The following is a 16,193-nucleotide window of genomic DNA, read 5'->3' as shown; positions in this document are numbered from 1 at the left end:
AAGTATACCACCTTATATAGTTAAGGGCTAGATTTGAATGGGCATTTTTCCCATTTTGGTATTGTGAAGCCGTTGAATTGAAAACTAGACTAGATACCTTTTTACGTATATCTACCAAATTTCGACGGTTAAAACGGAGTATTAGACAAATGAGTTTACATTTCGACCCTCTATCTACCTTTGGTACATTCATTGCCTATCTTCGAAGTACTAGTCACTTCGAGTAGAAACGAACTTCCAAAAGCCAACTTTATTGATTGAGAACTTTCAATCAAATTGTAAAACGTTTATTTTTTCTTTTAAATATAATTTAACTTTAGATTCAAAAAAAAAAATAAAAACTAATTCAAGTTTGACGGTTTGCATATGGAACATGACCATAGTCACATGATTTTAAAATTCAGTGTTGAGAAGAAGAAACAACAAAGGTTTGCAAATGGAACATGACCATAGGCACAGATAATTTTAGTTAACTCTAGAGAAAAACTTGACGCACAATTTGAGTTAAATAAAAAAAACTTTTAGTTTTGAGAGAGCTGAGCAACGAGCTGTGTGAGATTATCTTCCTTCCTGATACTCTCCACCCAATTGGCGTTAATATGAACTCTTTCGATGCTCTGCTTCAAGGTTCTTGCCATCGAAGGCTTTGATCTCGTTGCAAAAAACTCCTCCGCTTCTTTGGCTTTCTCAATCGACGCAAACTGAGATCATCAACACAAAAGAAATCCAATGAGCAAGCTAAACACAAAAAAAAAGTAATCAAGAGCAGTTTATGGATGCATAGAAGGTTTTCTAAGAAGAACAAACCGGTGATACAACTGCACTTATGAAGCGCGTAATGAGGAATCCAGAACCCCATGTGGCTCCTATATACTCCCACTTCTCCTTTAGCCATTTCCAGGCTACTTCACGTCCTTCCCAACTTACACCGGAAAGTCCATAAAGTGCATCCTGATTGCGGACCTAAAGAAATAAGAAACCCAGATCAGATATTTGCTGCTGGTTAAGTTCATAAAGTGAATACTTATATGTCCTAACTCTACAGAGTTGCATGCCAAAATCCATATATTATACCTCGTCAGACAATACGAAGTTAAGCACATCTTGAACTACATCAGGATCTGGGCAAGATGCTAAAGTACCTGCATAACCACAAAGGAAACATTAGTAGTTGAATAACAATTTGTTGTTTATTTATTCTCTGCAAAGATCAGTTACCTAAGATTCGTGTTTTCTCCTGGCTGAGGTCTGTTTCCCTATAAACTCTCAGAAGAGACTCATAACCAGATTTGTCCGACTTGTTGGCTCTCTGCATTACAGCAACATAAGCAGCCTGCGAAACACACAACCAATACAAAAATTAACAATAAGGTCACCATTCCACTTTCAATGCGTAGTTGGGTTTAAATAATAAGAAACAAACCCTTCTAAGGTCAGGAGGCAGAAGCGAAGTGTTCCTATCAGCTAAGAATGCATCAAATCTTCGAACTGCTTCCTTTAGTGTCTCCTCATGCCCAAAGACAGCAAGTGCAGTTAAAATTTCCCCTCTCAGCATAGCATCTAGATGGCTCTCCCCTTGTTTTGGGTCCCAACCAAGTTTCCTGTAAGAACAATGAACATTGTAACAGCATTGATTTTTTTTTTGGGTTGGTAAATAGAACATAAAGTTATCTCTAATATTTTTATGTTGATGAATCAAAATTCTGTATATGGGTCAAACAACATACCCAGCAGCAAATTGGAAAACGCCGATGAAAAATTGTTTAATCGCAGACATCAGTTCCAGATTTGCATCTGCTCCAATCTTCACAACTTTGTAGCTTATCTGTATGGAGGAAGAGTAAGAGCCAGCGGCAAAAGCAAGATTATGAACCAAGGGAAAAATAAAGACAAAAAAAGGCAGATCCTTACAACAATGAGGTTTGACAGCACAGTATAGTCAAGTTCCTTCTTGTAAGCGCTAATCAAAGTGAGCAACGAGGCCAGGGATTGCTGAAGAGCCATAGAAAGTGCGAAAGAATCATCCAAAATACCTGTGAAGGAAAAAGCAGGATAGTTCATCTCCAAAGAAATTCCATTATGTCAACCAGAATACAGATTTCTGCGAGGTTAAATTACCATATCTATCGATAGAGGTCAAGCTTTTGCTCTCTGTTGCATTTCTGAGTCCAGCCGCAAGGCTGTCATCATATTTCACCCTATAGAATCCAGCCTGATCGACATTGATTTTTATCCAAGAACATGTCGCATTGGTTTTGCCACTACCATCAGCAATGGAGCAGCCCAATAATTCCTTTAGATCATATGCTCCAGATTTGGATTCTAATAAGAAGTTTTTGCGCATGTCATATGATCCACAGCACAAGGTTACTGGCACAATCCATTGTCCTTCCCCAGGAGAACCGCTTGACAAGAAACGAGACTGTAATTTAAAGCGAATCTAGTTAGTTGATCATGCACAAGATACCATAATAAAACTCCAACCTTAGTGGCATATATAAAGGGTATAAACAGGACATCTAGCAAGGGAAATAAGTCTAAGAACCTGCTCAAGTTCCAACTTTCCATCTTTAATTTTGGCTGAGACAACAGGATATCCTTTTTGTTTTGTCCAAGAACTCATAAGCTTGTTCACAGGTTCTCCTGACCCCCCTTCCAAAGCAGTCCATAAGTCTTCTGTCTTTGCGTTTGAATACGCGTGATTTTTAATGTATGCAGCAAGCGACTTCTGCTCACCAAAGCAATACAAGTAGGGTAAGAAGTTTTGATACATCAGGGAAAATGAAAATCGAAGCCACCATGAATTCCATGCATAATATAAGAAGATAAAAGCTGCAAATCTCATATTTATCAGAGTGCAACAGTTCTATAATTGCTTTTCCAACAGAAGAAGATGAACATGAGCAGAACCTGAAAAACTTCAGCACCAAGATAGCTTTGTAGCATGCGGATGACAGATGCACCCTTCCTGTAGCTTATGGCATCAAATATTTCGTCAATTTCAGCAGCATGATTAACCTCCACCTGAGGAAATTTTCGGAGTTATGATAAATGGGGAATAGAGTATATCTGGGATTGATACTTGATAGTGAAAGGAAAAAAGTTTCACGACACATGTATTGACAACAGTATTCATTATTGTGTCCCACCTAATAACTAGTTAGTTATTTTGGTTACCTCTATCGGGTGGGACTCCTCAAGCCCATCTAGCCTTAGACCCTCAGTAGATTCATCTAAAAACTGGGTCCAGATTTCCCATTCAGGGAACAAACTATCAGTAGCCAAGTAGCTGACCTGAAACAGATTAAGAGTAACAATACATTCACAACAAATCTCAAAATCGTTATTAATACGAAGAGCTAAATTTGCAATGTACCCAAGTAGCAAAACCCTCGTTCAGCCATAGATGAGTCCACCATTCCATAGTGACAAGATTCCCAAACCACTGGTGGGCTAGCTCATGGGCAACTACAGTGGCAACCTAACAGCAGAAATTAACTGATTTAGATTATTGCACAACATCGCACAACCAAATTTCCTCTAGAAAATATAAGGACATGTTTGCAGTACCCTCTGTTTATTAGATGCTGCTGAATGTTGCTCATCATAGAGAAGAGCTGTTTCACGGTATGTAACTAAACCATAATTCTCCATCGCTCCAGCAGCAAAATCCGGTATTGCAATCATATCCATTTTGGGAAGGGGATATGGCACAGCAAAGTACCTACAAGTATGATTGGAGTCATTTTGCAACGAATATGATACACGCCTAAATGTCTAAGCGAGGCTGTGATACATCCAAAATACGCATGCACATAAAGTTTCAAATATCGGACGAAGGACTCACTCTTTGAACAGATCCAAAGTCTTCGCACCAACATCCAATGCAAATTTGCCTTGGTCGGCTTTGCCCACTTGACAGTATACCCTGACTTTGATTCCTGAGTAAAAGATGGCACTTGATTAAGAGCTTTGACAAGACGGAAGATAATTATGAATAAAATGAATTTTACCATCGGATGTATGATCTTCAACGTAGTCAAACAAACCAACAACAATTGCTACCAAATAGGTAGACATAATTGGTGACTCTTGGTAGGAGACAATCTTCAGATTCCCATTAACTTTCTCCTCCATGACGGGCATATTGGAGAGAGCCACTAATTCAGTTGGCACCTCTAATGTAATCTTGAAGGTAGCCTGTTGCACAGTGTGTCAATATGAATTGATACAGAAAAAGAAAAACAAAATACCACTTTGGTACCCTCAAAGAGGGGACAAAGAGAAAGAAGAGGTGGAACCTTGCAAGCAGGTTCATCCCAGCATGGGAAGCATCTCCTAGCATCAGCTGGTTCAAACTGGGTAACTGCCATATTCTTCTTCTCGCCATTATGTTCATAGGTACTGCACCGAGAGTAAAGACGATACTTTGAGGACTAACCCTTATATATATATACGTGAATTTCTACTTACAGAGAGAAACCCGATGCTATACCTTTTGTAGAATCCCTTCATTTTGTCATTCAGTACCCCATTGAACCCCATTTGTAGAACTCCCACTCCATGGGGAAGAATCTCACCAAACTCGAGCACCATGATCTCATCCTCCTCAAAGAGAGAAACTTTTGGAGCTGCGAGCGCCTGCTAACCAAAAAGCAACGGAATTGATAAACCCAAATCCCTTGAATTTCAGAAACGAGGCATAAGAAGCAACCACATAAACTATTGCTAATTCTACCAATTTAGTGTATGTTAAACACAGAAATAACTACACAAATCCAATATTTTTCTCCTACTTCTGTGTAGATGACATCCAATCCCGTCCCGAGAAGATGAAGGCGATCGAAAGAAAGGAATGGGAAATAAATACCTTGGAGGAAGTAGGAGGAGTGAAGGAGACGGAGGCATCGTTGACGGAGAGATCAGCTGCGTTGAGAACGATGAAACGAGTATCGGCGACTATATCAAGATCGATGGCAACGGTTCCGGAGAAGGTGCAGGCGGAGAGATCGGGATTGAGACGGAGATCGTAGCGCTTGGGGACGGCGAACTTTGGGAGACGAGGCTGACCTTTGAACTGATCCATTTTGTTCACAGAGAGGGCTTTTGTGCAAATGTGAGTTTCTTCTTTTTTCTTCTGTCGCACTCGGATCCTTTATATATCTTCTATATAAATGAAATAAATAAATAAATAAGTTGCAGTGAAAGGAATCACTTGTGTTTTATACTTTTATGGTACGCCACGCGAGATGATGATGATGATGATGACCATCACAAGTGATTCCTTTTTGTACGTGACGTTTAATATATTATTTTAATTATAATTTACTTAGAACGACGGCGTTTTCATGTCTAGGGTATTTGTCTAGCGAAAACGACGTCGGTTGCATTTTCCCACACTTCTCCGAAGCTTCGTCGTCGTCGTCGTCTGGTCTGATAGTGATACAGAGAGTTCAACGACTGCTCACAATCTCGTGTAATCTGATGTTTACGGGTTTACCCAAAGAGACATAGTTCGGTCATCTTCTTATCCGGGTTTAATCAAATTTTTGACTTCCTTCTCCGATCTGATTCAGGGTAAATTTCAAATTTTTAAAGTCATTTCTGGTTTTGCGTATTATAACTCTTTCATAAAAGCTTCAAATTTTTAAGCTTTGTATTGTTCGATTTTAATCCTGAATCATCTTTATTTGATTTCTGTTTGTATACTCTTCAGACAAACATATGTTTGATCTTTGAAAGAAAGACATCAATTGATTAATTACATTTCATGGGGGCAACTTTACAAGGCATCAGTACTGAATTTGACAAAAAAAAGATACGTCTTTAGACAATGTGCAAGGATCATGTTTTAATCTTTGTGATCTAGAATTCTGAATGCTTTCTCTATTGGTGGCGTCTCTTAGATTGTTTCATTTTATTTTTGGTCAAGGAATCTTTCAGTGTTACTATTTTATGACTTTGTTCCTCTTTTCTCCATTTTTTAGTTTGATCATTCGTCTTTTAGTTATGTTCGGTTTTATTCCTCTGTCTGTGATGCCTGATGAGTAAGGAAGCTTGCGTTAGATTGATATTGTCATTGTTTACATTATTTCTTTCTCAGGATTGGTGGATTTTCAAAATTGCCAAGCTGACAAATTATAAGTGATTGCGACGATGGGCTTGTTGAAGAAAAAGGAATCAACTTCAGCTCACTCCTCTACCTCGCCCTGCGCCGATTTACGAAACGCTTACCACAATTGCTTCAATAAGTGAGTTTCGTTTATCTTCTTTTTCGTTTCAAATTCTCCCCTTTATATGAAAGCATTTGGCTGGTGTATAGACCTGGCTTAAAAGCTGAATCCTTTCCTGATTTCTGATTTACATTCTGCAGATGGTACTCGGAGAAATTCGTGAAAGGGCAATGGGATAAAGAAGAGTGTGTTGCTGAGTGGAAAAAGTACAGAGGCTGTCTCTCGGTAACTCATCACTCTACTTCTCATCAGCTCTGTTGAATTATTAATCTTCTCTTTCTGAGTTTTGTTTTTCGGTTTTCATGTATTCAAACAGGAGCATTTAGATGGCAAGCTTCTTACTCGCATTTTGGAGGTCGATGGTGAGCTGATTCCAACAAAGCAAGCTGATTCGACAGGATCTAGTTGATGAGACTTGACCCTTAAATGTTTCTTGTCAATAACTTTGTCTCTTTGAAACAAATGAATGTTCATTGAGCAACTTTTTGATAGGAAACAATAGGAATGGAATCTATTACTTAGGAAGAAAATCAAAGTAGAAGGAGAATGTTGTATTCTTTATTTGGCACACACAAGTTCAAAAATAAATAACAACTGATTTTGATTATTCAGAGAAGAAAGATACAATCATTTCTTCTTGAACAGGAAGTGTGAAATCATCCACTCTTCTCCATTGTTGTATCCAAAGAGCTCAGCAACTGCGATGAAGAAGGTTCTCCAGTAAACCATCCACTTGACTGCTTCCTCTTTCCCATAAGTCATTTCCATTATCTCCTTAATTGCAACTATCTCCTTGTCCATTCTTTTGAGCCACTCTTCACTGCAAAGTAGTATTATAAAGTAACATCAATCACAAGTTGTATTATCTTGTTATTGCTTATCACAACAACTTTTAGAGTTTTTTACCTGGTGTTTGCATAATGTTTCCCGTTTAGGAGCCAATGATCTACAATCGAAACATCTTCCTGAACACAGAGAATAATACAGTATGTTTGGATTGATTTATGAAACAAACATGTAAATTTATAGAATTTAATTTACTTGGAAATAGAGGAGAAGATTTGCGGATGGCATTGTTCCTCCGCTGAAGAAGTGTCTTGTGATCCAGTCATCGTCATTCAAATCCTACAGTGAATCAACATAATCCCCAAGATAGCATTATTGCCAAGAGAAAATGGTGATGTAATAAATTAAACACGAAGCTAATTAATACAATTTGACACTATTTATTTATACCTCAAAGTGGTAAGCAAATGTCTTATGGCAGAAATAGTGAACAAATAGAAGACTATCTTCTTTCATCCAACTTCCTATTTTCTTCAGAAGCTCTCCATAGTTTTTCATATGCTAATACCAAAAAAAAAAAAAGAAAATCCAAACATAGTAAAGCAAAGCTTAGCAAATCTTTGACAAGATACTTGAAAGAAATGATCCGAACCTCGAACATTTCGATGGAGAATACACGGTCATAGGTCCTTTCATGCTCAAAAGTGCTAATATCCCCAACGATAATTTCGATATTTTGAATCCCGAGTTTCCTTCGAAACATGACAAGTATAGAACCATTTATGGTTAGAGTCTACTTATTATTATATAGTAAAACTTGATGCTTATGGATGTAATGAGGAAAGTAAATTACCGGCATTGCTCATCGATAAATGCTTTCTGCGTTTTCGAGTTGCAGAGACCAGTTAACTTGCATTTGCTATATTTCCGAGCAATGTACAAAGACAAAGATCCCCAGCCACATCCGACATCAAGAACACTCTGTCCATCTTCCACTTTAGCTCTTTCACAGTAGAGAGCCAACATTGCTTCCTCTGCATCTTCTAAGCTACTTGAATCTTTTGAGAAATAACAAGAGCTGTATTTCATGTTTCTTCCAAGAACAAGTTCGAAGAAAGCAGTTGGTAGTTCATAGTGTTGAGTCTTGGGCTTCTCGGTATTGATAGCTATAGGCATCTCCTTTATAGCTGAAATATATTATATATCATTCATATATAAGAGATTAATTATAAACATTTTTCTGAACAGAAGAAAAAAAAACGTCCTATTTCTTCAAATGTAATTTTTTCAACATATTAATTTGAGTTTGAAACAATCGATATGCCCATATATGATTGGAGAAGAAGATTGCTCTTTTTCTGTGAACAGTTCATAAGACAAGATGCAAAATCTATCATGAACAAAAAACGAGTATCATATAATTAAGACCTTGAATTAGTCTTACATGCTTAAGGCCCGGAGATACAACTAACAAAATTAAAACGGACTATGTAAAATTTCTACTTATAAAAAGAAATTCGCGGATCTCTTAACAACTATATCCAAACTAGAAAAAGATACTCACTTTTCTTAACATTTCTCTATAAAAACTAAAATAAAAACAAAAAAGAGATTAATTATTAATCCTCTTATTCCACAACAACAGAGTATTGTGGGGCACAGACGAAGCAAACGTATCGTACCTCGTAGTTACACACCAATCACTCAAAAAAACCAAAAGCATAATTATAAATTTTTAAAGAAATTAAGTAGTTAAAAAGGCGAAATCAAAGAGTAGCAAATAGGTGTGTCACTTACAGTTAACGAAACGGAGGAGGTCGGAGAGTTGCAACTCCGCCGTGGGTTTGTAACCGGAACGGAGTCTACCGGCGAGAAGAAGACGCGTGAGGCGCCTTATGACAACATCAGGCAACAGATTCTTCTCCAACAACGTTAAAACAGCCTTCACTGAAATGTCATAAGCTACCCCAATTATCTTCTCCATGTCTCTCTCTCTCTCTCGCTTTTTTTTTTTTCTTTTTCTGACTCTTGAGTTTTTTTTTTCCCGTAGTTACCTTAGTAAATGTATGTACCTTGTGGGATCAGTTTAGATGTATATATAGGACAGTTCTAAATTTAAGATTTCAGAAAATATAGCATTATTTTCTTAAAATTATACAATTAATTTTTGGATTTCAGAAATCTAAAGCAATTAGTTATAGATGGTATATATTTGCGTTTTGGGTTTTTTTTTTCCTTTTCTTTTGAATTATCTTATCTTATCTTTTTGTATCACGTGTTCAACTGATCGAATATCACCATTTTGCTATGCAAACAAAAAAAATAGACCAGAGCCCTATATAAATCTATTTCATGAAAAATTCGACCAAAAATTAACTAAAGAAAAATTTCACAAAAAAGATCCATTTCCTTTTTTTGGGTCGTCACATGATAATTTGATAATTCTAATCCACTCTTGTATTTTAGGATTATGCATAGTAGATAAATATATGTCGTCTATTTTGTTTAGATAAATAATTTAATGAAAATAAATGTAACTCCTGACCAAAAAAAAACATGTAAAATGACATCCAAACCTTTTCAATTGCAAATATGTTAAATTCATGCACTTCAGTTTTTCAACCAATTTTTTAACGGGTATCCGAAACCTTGGGGTAGCTGAATACTTCAAATCAGGATGCCTCAGTCTTTCTTTTTTATTTTTTATTTTAATATCCGATGTGTAGTATATTTGTATGGTCATGGTCAGATTGAATATGTAATATAATATAGACCGAAAATGGTACTAAGCAACTCGGTATCTTTTATACATAGTCAATATTTATTGTTAGTACAAATGAGGGCGCATGTAAAATGCTTCAAAGTCATCTTTTTGTAATATATGTTTACAAGTTGATTTACGATCCGAGGTGGTTAAGCCAACTCCTTTTTCAAGATTATGATTTGTGATGGATAACATTATAGAGTAACGAAGCCGTATATGTAAAAAGAAAATATTATGTAAAAATAGAACGTAAAATAACTGTCATTTTCATAATTTTTTCAGAATGACAAAACGATTAACCATAAGGCATGAACTATGATTGATAATATCAATTAATTATGTACCTTTTACTGATCCGAAAAAAATTCTAACGCATTATCATTATGTTATTTTGTTTTTCGACAGTTTACCAATCAAAGTATATACAACTACAGAACTATTTGTATATCTTTTGTTGACCCAATTGTAATTAATTAACACCAACTCTTATGAGTCGAAAAAAAAAAGACCAACTCTTCTTTTTTTATTTTAAATTAGGGATGGCAACTACAAACCAGCTAGTTCATGTCTCTTTTCTTTTGGATGTAAAGGTATGGGCTTATGGATGTGAAATTAGGGTGCCGTTTGGATTGGATAAAAATGTGGCAGACCAACTTGGATTGGATAAAAAGAACAAGGCCGGGCATTGCTCTCCACAGCCTTGTGAAGTGGAAATCAAAATACTGTATAGAGAGAATAAATGATCAATTGGTTTGCCAACTTATACATATAGTGTGATTACAAGCCGACCACAACGCATTCTATGTTTAAATACAGAATATTGAGCTGCTTCTAATTACTGTTCTCCTACAGTGCAAAGCCTTACCCCGCGTTTTAACTAAATAGGATATCGCCAAATTTGCTAACGACGAAATAGAAAATAGAGCTGCAGTAGAAGAGCTGTGTATTCTGTCAAAAGTTTCCAGAATTCTTGATGTTGAGATGCTCAGGGACAGGGACCAGCTCGGAGAGTCTGGAAGGCGATTTGAGCACCAGAGTGATGAAGAAACTTACAAGACTCCTTGGCTTTTCGAAAGACTTTTGCTCATGGACTATATGGATCAAGCAATCTGGCAATGGCTAAGATCACATCATCTTTCCTTGCTTCTTCATTCTACTTGTAAAGCTTCATTATCCACAGAAACTACTTGTTTACTCTCTCTTTTCCTCGTCACCTGTAAAAACACACAAAGGAATAATCTGTTAAGACACTACAAAACCACCATAAAATCCACACAAAAAAACTTTGAATAGAAGAATCATACCAACTTGTTAGGGAAACTTTGTGCATTAGTGAGCTTTGAGGGTGCAGAATAATGAGACTTCTTTTGTAGGATCTCAGTGAGACGCCGCTCGTTCTTCTCTTGCCTTAGCAAATATCTCAAGGAAACTGATTCTTGTTCGAGCTTTGACACCGTGATTTCCAGTATTGCTAAGCTGTCCAAAAGCTCTTGTGCCTGCAAATTTGTAATAATGTCTTAAAAGGAACTTCAAAAACCAAAGACAACAATATGTAAGGTAAAGGATTGACCTTATCGGGAAGTTGGCAAGGGGAATCCATGAACGGCGAACTAGAGTGCTCAACTGCGCTTGTTAGAGCTAACCGTAAGTTAATCTCCTCTTGTAACTGCTCCTGCAGTCTCTTAACCTGTATCATCCCAAAACATTAGTAACAATCCTAGCACCAATATTCCTGGTTGTACAATTAATGATTTTTTTTTTTTTTTAATGGTGTATCTGTAAGTGTCTTGTAGCTGTGTAAATGATAAAACTTTCTAAAATGTGATAGTAAAAAAGCCAGCAGATTTCTTGATATCGAAAATTAACAGTTAAGGAGCACAAGCACCAGCAAATTGAATAAGATGGTTGATTAGACAAAATCTGAGTGTGGGGTCTTGCTCACTTACATCTTGTTCAAGCTCACATTTGTACCATAATTTGCTCTTTCCTTCAAATCTACCACTACTTTGATCAACCATCTTGCTTTCCTGCTTCCACAAAAAAACAAAAAAAATCCAATTTCAAACCATTTGGTGTGACGACTCTAAACCCCTAAAAAAAACCCTTGATTTACTGCAGGTATATACTAAGCAAGAAATCAGATAATAATGGAAGATGCAGAGATATATATATATATATATAGAGAGAGAGAGAGCTACATTACATCGAGATCAGGAAAATACAAAGACCCATCTCCTGAGGAGTAAGATCTTCTCGAGAATGTACCAGTCTTCTTCAGATACCTCCGGATCGAGCTTCCCCTGTCACAGAGGAAATAGTTCACCACCAGCAACAAAGAAAGAAAAAAAACAAATCCAGCATTGTGGAGGAAGAAGAAGAAGAAGAGTACCAATTGATGGGAAGACGAAAAGTAGCATTTGCGGTGCTACGATCGGTGCTGGGAGAAGAAGAAGAGGAAGCTAAAGTTTGATCGTCACGGAGAGCTTCCGATTTGAGACAGAGCATCGTTCGTCACGGAGCGGACAAGAAGACGAAAGCTTGAATTTTTCCAGACCAATTGAATACACACTTCACTCTCTCTCTTTCCTTTATTTATTTTTGCTGTCGCTTTTATGATTTGTGACGAAAACAAAAAATGAAAAAAGCTGAAAAGGGAAAAGGAGGAATTTATTCGTGTCCCAGACAATTTGACTCGGTACTCATTTTCATTTTACACTGTCTCGTCTCTTTCTTTTTTTTTTTTTTTGTTTCACAAAAAAGAATAATATTTCCGCCAAAAAAACAAACTAAAAAAGTTTTGTCCTCGCTAGTTAAAAGTAAAATTCTTTTACGGTATTCAAATTTTTGTATTCAGAATTTTCATAAACCACTAATACAAAACTAAATCAATAATGTATTTGGAGCTTCGAATGTATCATCATGTATTATCCTCTTTTTTTTTCGGGGGTCACATCAGTCATGTATCATCTATAACAACTTTGAATCGGAATCGGATTCAAATGACCTGATTGCAACATTTTTGACTATCTCTGTGGCTACAAAAGATTCTGCACAAACCACAACCAAACACATGTACCTGACTGTAATCCTTATACATGATTTGAAGATTCCAATCGTACAACATCTCCAAGAGCGAACCACAAGGTTCTATTAGTCAATTTGACAAAACCGGGATCTATTAATTGTACCGGTCTTAAATCATTTGTTATTAGGAGGCGATTAACCGGGATCTTCAAAATTAAGACATCATAATGCACACAACTCAGAATTTTTGGACCGACTTAATTTATGTGTCTTTTATTCCAGCCGTTCAATATGTAGAGGCTACGGCGTGAATTTAGGGGACTGAGCACTTTTCTATAGTTGTAAATTAATTAAAAATTATTATTACTGTATCTTTAATTATTAATTAAATGGCTAATTTTCGTTTCTAAGTTCCAGCATAGTGAGTGCTCCATCCAATGCATGATTATTACGTTGGAGCCTATAGATTGCTTTTTTTTTCTTTCAATTTTTCCTTTCCCTATCTTAAGAATTAATTTGCTCTTAGCCTTAGATTTTTTTAATTTTTTTTCCTCTTTGATTTCGATTTTCATCTTCCCCGATTCGGATTAGGGTTCTTGTTCAATTTGCTCATTTGCTCTAATGGTGTAATGTGAGAAAAGTTCGTTATGTTAAAGAGGCACTCTAACGCCATTCTCTACAGAATCGCACGATTCGATTCACAAACCCTAATGTCTGCTTATACCGATCCCCTTTTTGTGCGATCGCTCTACACTCGATCCATCGGCAACAGATTGGATGGAGATATCGTTAACAGAATCAACCCCATTGATATTTACAGCAACAACACTGGCGCTAATGGCTTGTTCAAGGTTAATAGAGGCGGGAAGCCCAATGGCTTAACCTTGAGAAGCTGTTACGATTCTCACAAGAAGGCCGATCAAAAGGCGCGAGCTTTAGCTCAGCATCGGCGGCTTCTCCGTGGTTTGGGATCTGGGCCGACGGAAGAACGCGGCGGCGGAACCACCGACTTAGCGGATGGTCGTGGTTCATATCTGCGTAGTAACACGACGAGGTTCCAAGGAAATGATAAGATTGCTGTGGCTGTTGACATAGATGAGGGTATGTTCCCTTCTTCTTTTACTGATGTTTACAGGTTTGAGATGTTTTTGGCAGTTTTTGAAATGTTTTGTTAGACTTATTAAACAATTACGTGACAATATAATCATCAGCTGAGAAAGTATATATATGTTCTGGACGGTGTGTAGCAGAATCTGGAAAGCTTATGCAACTGGGAAGATCCCTGATTCACATTGTTGCTTTTGAGTAATATATGTCTACTGATTCGAATCTGTCTAACTATACAAATGGACTGCTAATTTCAGACGAGGAACTATCTTGAACTGTGTCTTAAATTGATTTCTGTGAGTCTTTTCATGTGTTTTGTGATGATTCTATTTCCAACTCGACTTTAAGTTTCGTTTTGGTTTGATGCGTGATGATTTGTTTGCCGAGATCTCTAATTTCTTGCTTACTTACACTGGCATCATATTTTCTCTCTCTTGATTGAGATATTAATCTAAGCTTTGCTTCATCTTCTGGTCTTTTTTATGTAAGCAGTTCTTGGAAACTTTGTCTCGGCCCTTAACAGGTTCATCGCGGACCGCTATTTGTCAAACCATTCAGTCTCAGAATACCATGTCTACGAGTTCTTCAAGGTATGAATGAAGCCATATCTTCTTCTTGAGCTTTCCACATGTCGTGCATCTTCATGTTCAACATGGAGGAATACCCTCTTGCTTTTGCATTGTTTTGTTTTCTAGTTTGTGACCTCATATGCTGCGATGAATGGGTGAAAATATTGAGTTAGCATGTAATAAGCCTATACGAGGTGGACCTGTCTTTGGTTTATCATAACAATAGGAGTTCTCTGCTTCACTTATTATATGACTGTACCCTACACTGTACCTGTTTACTATGTATAAAACCGCAACCCGATGTCAGAAATTTGAGTGGGTAAAGAGGTTTTCCATAGAAGTCTGCTCCATATTTTTGTTGTCAAGTTATCACCAAAGCATATAAAACTCAGGAACCCTCTGATATGCCCTTTTACCACCAGATAATACGTTGCTGGCTACCCATCCCATATTTCTTGTCTATGATATGCCCTTAAACGTGTGTCTTATTTTTTTTGTCGCAGATATGGAACTGCTCTCGTAACGAAGGTAATTTTTTTTCGGCTTACATGTGGCTATGCATTAATCTAGGGACTAGATGATGGTTGCTCTCAAGACTTTTTGTGTGTCAGCAATTTTGGTGGATAGATAGGGACCTAATATTGTGCTATGTTAAACTCTCTTGTTCTGCAGCTGACATACGTGTTCATGAATTCTTTAAGACATCATATTTCAAGAAAGGGATCCATCCTCTTCCAGGTGCCCATAAGACTCTTCACAAGCTATCAAGATATTGCGAGCTTTCAGTCGTGACGTAAGTGACATGCAGTGTGATCTTCTCTCTGTTGAACATTTTAAGTTACCAGTCAAATTCAGTTTGTGGTTTTTTTTCTATCATTGGATAGGTCCCGGCAGAATGTGATAAAAGATCACACACTTAAGTGGATCGACATACATTTCCCGGGAATGTTTAAACAGATTCATTTCGGGAACCATTTTGCTCTTCATGGGGAGTCTAAACCCAAGTCTGAAATCTGCAGGTGCGTACAGAATCAATTCATAAATATCTGCAGATTTGGCGCTGATACCGTGATTGGCTATATTCTACTGTAAAGCTTTAAAGACTATCTTTCATATGATTTGATGGGCTAATCCAAGAATTGGAACTGCAGATCATTTGGAGCAGAGATATTGATTGACGATAACCCGAGATATGCCGAGGAATGCGCCAACATTGGAATGAAGGTTCTCCTCTTTGACTATGAAAATTCATACCCTTGGTCTAAATCTGAATCTGTGGATAGACATCCCTTGGTGACTAGAGTTCATAATTGGGAAGAGGTGGAGCAGCATATTCTCTCATGGGTAGTATCAAAGTGTTGAACCATTTCTGCAAATTAAAAATGTCATTTTGCCGGTGCAAAATTATAGTATTGATGATTAGAGAGGGTCATTGTATTGTATAAACATGAAAGAAAGCAAACAAACCCACCAAGCTTGATGGGAGAATAAGTAGCAAACCGGAATCGAATTAGATGTTTTCACTTTTAAGTTTTAGCATTATTCAATGTTTTTCTTTTGCCAAATTTAGTTTGGTCTCAACTATTGACCTATATTTTTGTGATGTAAATAAACAAAAGAAAGTTTAATTTTAAATTACCAGTTTGGGTTTCTTCTAATCAGTTCGTTAAATGTGGACAAAAAAATCAGTTCATTAAAATTGGAAACTTC

The 16,193-nt window shown here is 37.0% G+C and overlaps 5 protein-coding genes across 5 annotated transcripts; 2 read left to right on the top strand and 3 right to left on the bottom strand.

Moving 5' to 3' along the window:
• Window positions 1–325: 325 nt before the first annotated feature.
• Window positions 326–5,154, bottom strand: LOC18029734 (aminopeptidase M1). The gene is made up of 18 exons (XM_006412330.2): window positions 4,871–5,154; window positions 4,496–4,641; window positions 4,302–4,404; window positions 4,014–4,200; window positions 3,848–3,941; window positions 3,571–3,724; window positions 3,377–3,481; window positions 3,178–3,294; window positions 2,911–3,024; window positions 2,546–2,728; window positions 2,119–2,422; window positions 1,912–2,033; window positions 1,728–1,825; window positions 1,424–1,601; window positions 1,219–1,333; window positions 1,075–1,142; window positions 808–963; window positions 326–701 (listed from the first exon to the last, which is right to left on the bottom strand). Exons 1-18 carry the CDS (start codon window positions 5,084–5,086, stop codon window positions 522–524), a joined length of 2,640 nt encoding a protein of 879 aa, XP_006412393.1. The 5' UTR covers window positions 5,087–5,154; the 3' UTR covers window positions 326–521.
• Window positions 5,155–5,376: 222 nt separating this feature from the next.
• On the top strand, window positions 5,377–6,840 carry LOC18029733 (uncharacterized protein At4g33100). Its single transcript, XM_006412329.2, has 4 exons — window positions 5,377–5,577; window positions 6,104–6,251; window positions 6,374–6,458; window positions 6,550–6,840. Exons 2-4 carry the CDS (start codon window positions 6,157–6,159, stop codon window positions 6,640–6,642), a joined length of 273 nt encoding a protein of 90 aa, XP_006412392.1. The 5' UTR covers window positions 5,377–5,577; window positions 6,104–6,156; the 3' UTR covers window positions 6,643–6,840.
• LOC18029732 ((S)-coclaurine N-methyltransferase) lies at window positions 6,690–9,063 on the bottom strand. Its single transcript, XM_006412328.2, has 7 exons — window positions 8,817–9,063; window positions 7,873–8,206; window positions 7,672–7,771; window positions 7,470–7,580; window positions 7,275–7,358; window positions 7,140–7,198; window positions 6,690–7,053 (listed from the first exon to the last, which is right to left on the bottom strand). Exons 1-7 carry the CDS (start codon window positions 9,001–9,003, stop codon window positions 6,861–6,863), a joined length of 1,068 nt encoding a protein of 355 aa, XP_006412391.1. The 5' UTR covers window positions 9,004–9,063; the 3' UTR covers window positions 6,690–6,860.
• Window positions 9,064–10,567: 1,504 nt separating this feature from the next.
• Window positions 10,568–12,346, bottom strand: LOC18029731 (rho GTPase-activating protein 6). Its single transcript, XM_006412327.2, has 6 exons — window positions 12,173–12,346; window positions 11,987–12,083; window positions 11,730–11,810; window positions 11,354–11,470; window positions 11,088–11,279; window positions 10,568–10,997 (listed from the first exon to the last, which is right to left on the bottom strand). Exons 1-6 carry the CDS (start codon window positions 12,286–12,288, stop codon window positions 10,932–10,934), a joined length of 669 nt encoding a protein of 222 aa, XP_006412390.1. The 5' UTR covers window positions 12,289–12,346; the 3' UTR covers window positions 10,568–10,931.
• Window positions 12,347–13,294: 948 nt separating this feature from the next.
• LOC18029730 lies at window positions 13,295–16,013 on the top strand. Its single transcript, XM_006412326.2, has 6 exons — window positions 13,295–13,908; window positions 14,407–14,504; window positions 14,987–15,011; window positions 15,156–15,276; window positions 15,368–15,502; window positions 15,635–16,013. The coding sequence occupies exons 1-6, from the start codon at window positions 13,455–13,457 to the stop codon at window positions 15,843–15,845; spliced, it is 1,044 nt and encodes a 347-aa protein (XP_006412389.1). The 5' UTR covers window positions 13,295–13,454; the 3' UTR covers window positions 15,846–16,013.
• Window positions 16,014–16,193: the final 180 nt, after the last annotated feature.

This window comes from Eutrema salsugineum, unplaced genomic scaffold, assembly GCF_000478725.1.
Source record: "Eutrema salsugineum unplaced genomic scaffold, Eutsalg1_0 scaffold_1, whole genome shotgun sequence".
Lineage (NCBI taxonomy): Eukaryota > Viridiplantae > Streptophyta > Magnoliopsida > Brassicales > Brassicaceae > Eutrema > Eutrema salsugineum.
This window is presented reverse-complemented; position numbering and strand designations above follow the sequence as displayed.

Coding starts and splice junctions, on each gene's coding strand:
- LOC18029734 (XM_006412330.2), bottom strand. CDS start 5,086: ATGGATCAGTTCAAAGGTCAGCCTCGTCTCCCAAAGTTCGCCGTCCCC. Junction 4,405..4,495: donor ATGAAGGGATTCTACAAAAG/GTATAGCATCGG, acceptor CTCTCGGTGCAG/TACCTATGAACATAATGGCG. Junction 2,034..2,118: donor GACCTCTATCGATAGATATG/GTAATTTAACCT, acceptor TTTCCTTCACAG/GTATTTTGGATGATTCTTTC.
- LOC18029731 (XM_006412327.2), bottom strand. CDS start 12,288: ATGCTCTGTCTCAAATCGGAAGCTCTCCGTGACGATCAAACTTTAGCT. Junction 11,471..11,729: donor AATGTGAGCTTGAACAAGAT/GTAAGTGAGCAA, acceptor GGGATGATACAG/GTTAAGAGACTGCAGGAGCA. Junction 11,280..11,353: donor CTTGCCAACTTCCCGATAAG/GTCAATCCTTTA, acceptor ACAAATTTGCAG/GCACAAGAGCTTTTGGACAG.
- LOC18029730 (XM_006412326.2), top strand. CDS start 13,455: ATGTTAAAGAGGCACTCTAACGCCATTCTCTACAGAATCGCACGATTC. Junction 13,909..14,406: donor GGCTGTTGACATAGATGAGG/GTATGTTCCCTT, acceptor TTATGTAAGCAG/TTCTTGGAAACTTTGTCTCG. Junction 15,012..15,155: donor GAACTGCTCTCGTAACGAAG/GTAATTTTTTTT, acceptor CTTGTTCTGCAG/CTGACATACGTGTTCATGAA.
- LOC18029733 (XM_006412329.2), top strand. CDS start 6,157: ATGGGCTTGTTGAAGAAAAAGGAATCAACTTCAGCTCACTCCTCTACC. Junction 6,252..6,373: donor TACCACAATTGCTTCAATAA/GTGAGTTTCGTT, acceptor TACATTCTGCAG/ATGGTACTCGGAGAAATTCG. Junction 6,459..6,549: donor AGTACAGAGGCTGTCTCTCG/GTAACTCATCAC, acceptor GTATTCAAACAG/GAGCATTTAGATGGCAAGCT.
- LOC18029732 (XM_006412328.2), bottom strand. CDS start 9,003: ATGGAGAAGATAATTGGGGTAGCTTATGACATTTCAGTGAAGGCTGTT. Junction 7,359..7,469: donor CATTTGCTTACCACTTTGAG/GTATAAATAAAT, acceptor GATTCACTGTAG/GATTTGAATGACGATGACTG. Junction 7,054..7,139: donor AAACATTATGCAAACACCAG/GTAAAAAACTCT, acceptor ACTACTTTGCAG/TGAAGAGTGGCTCAAAAGAA.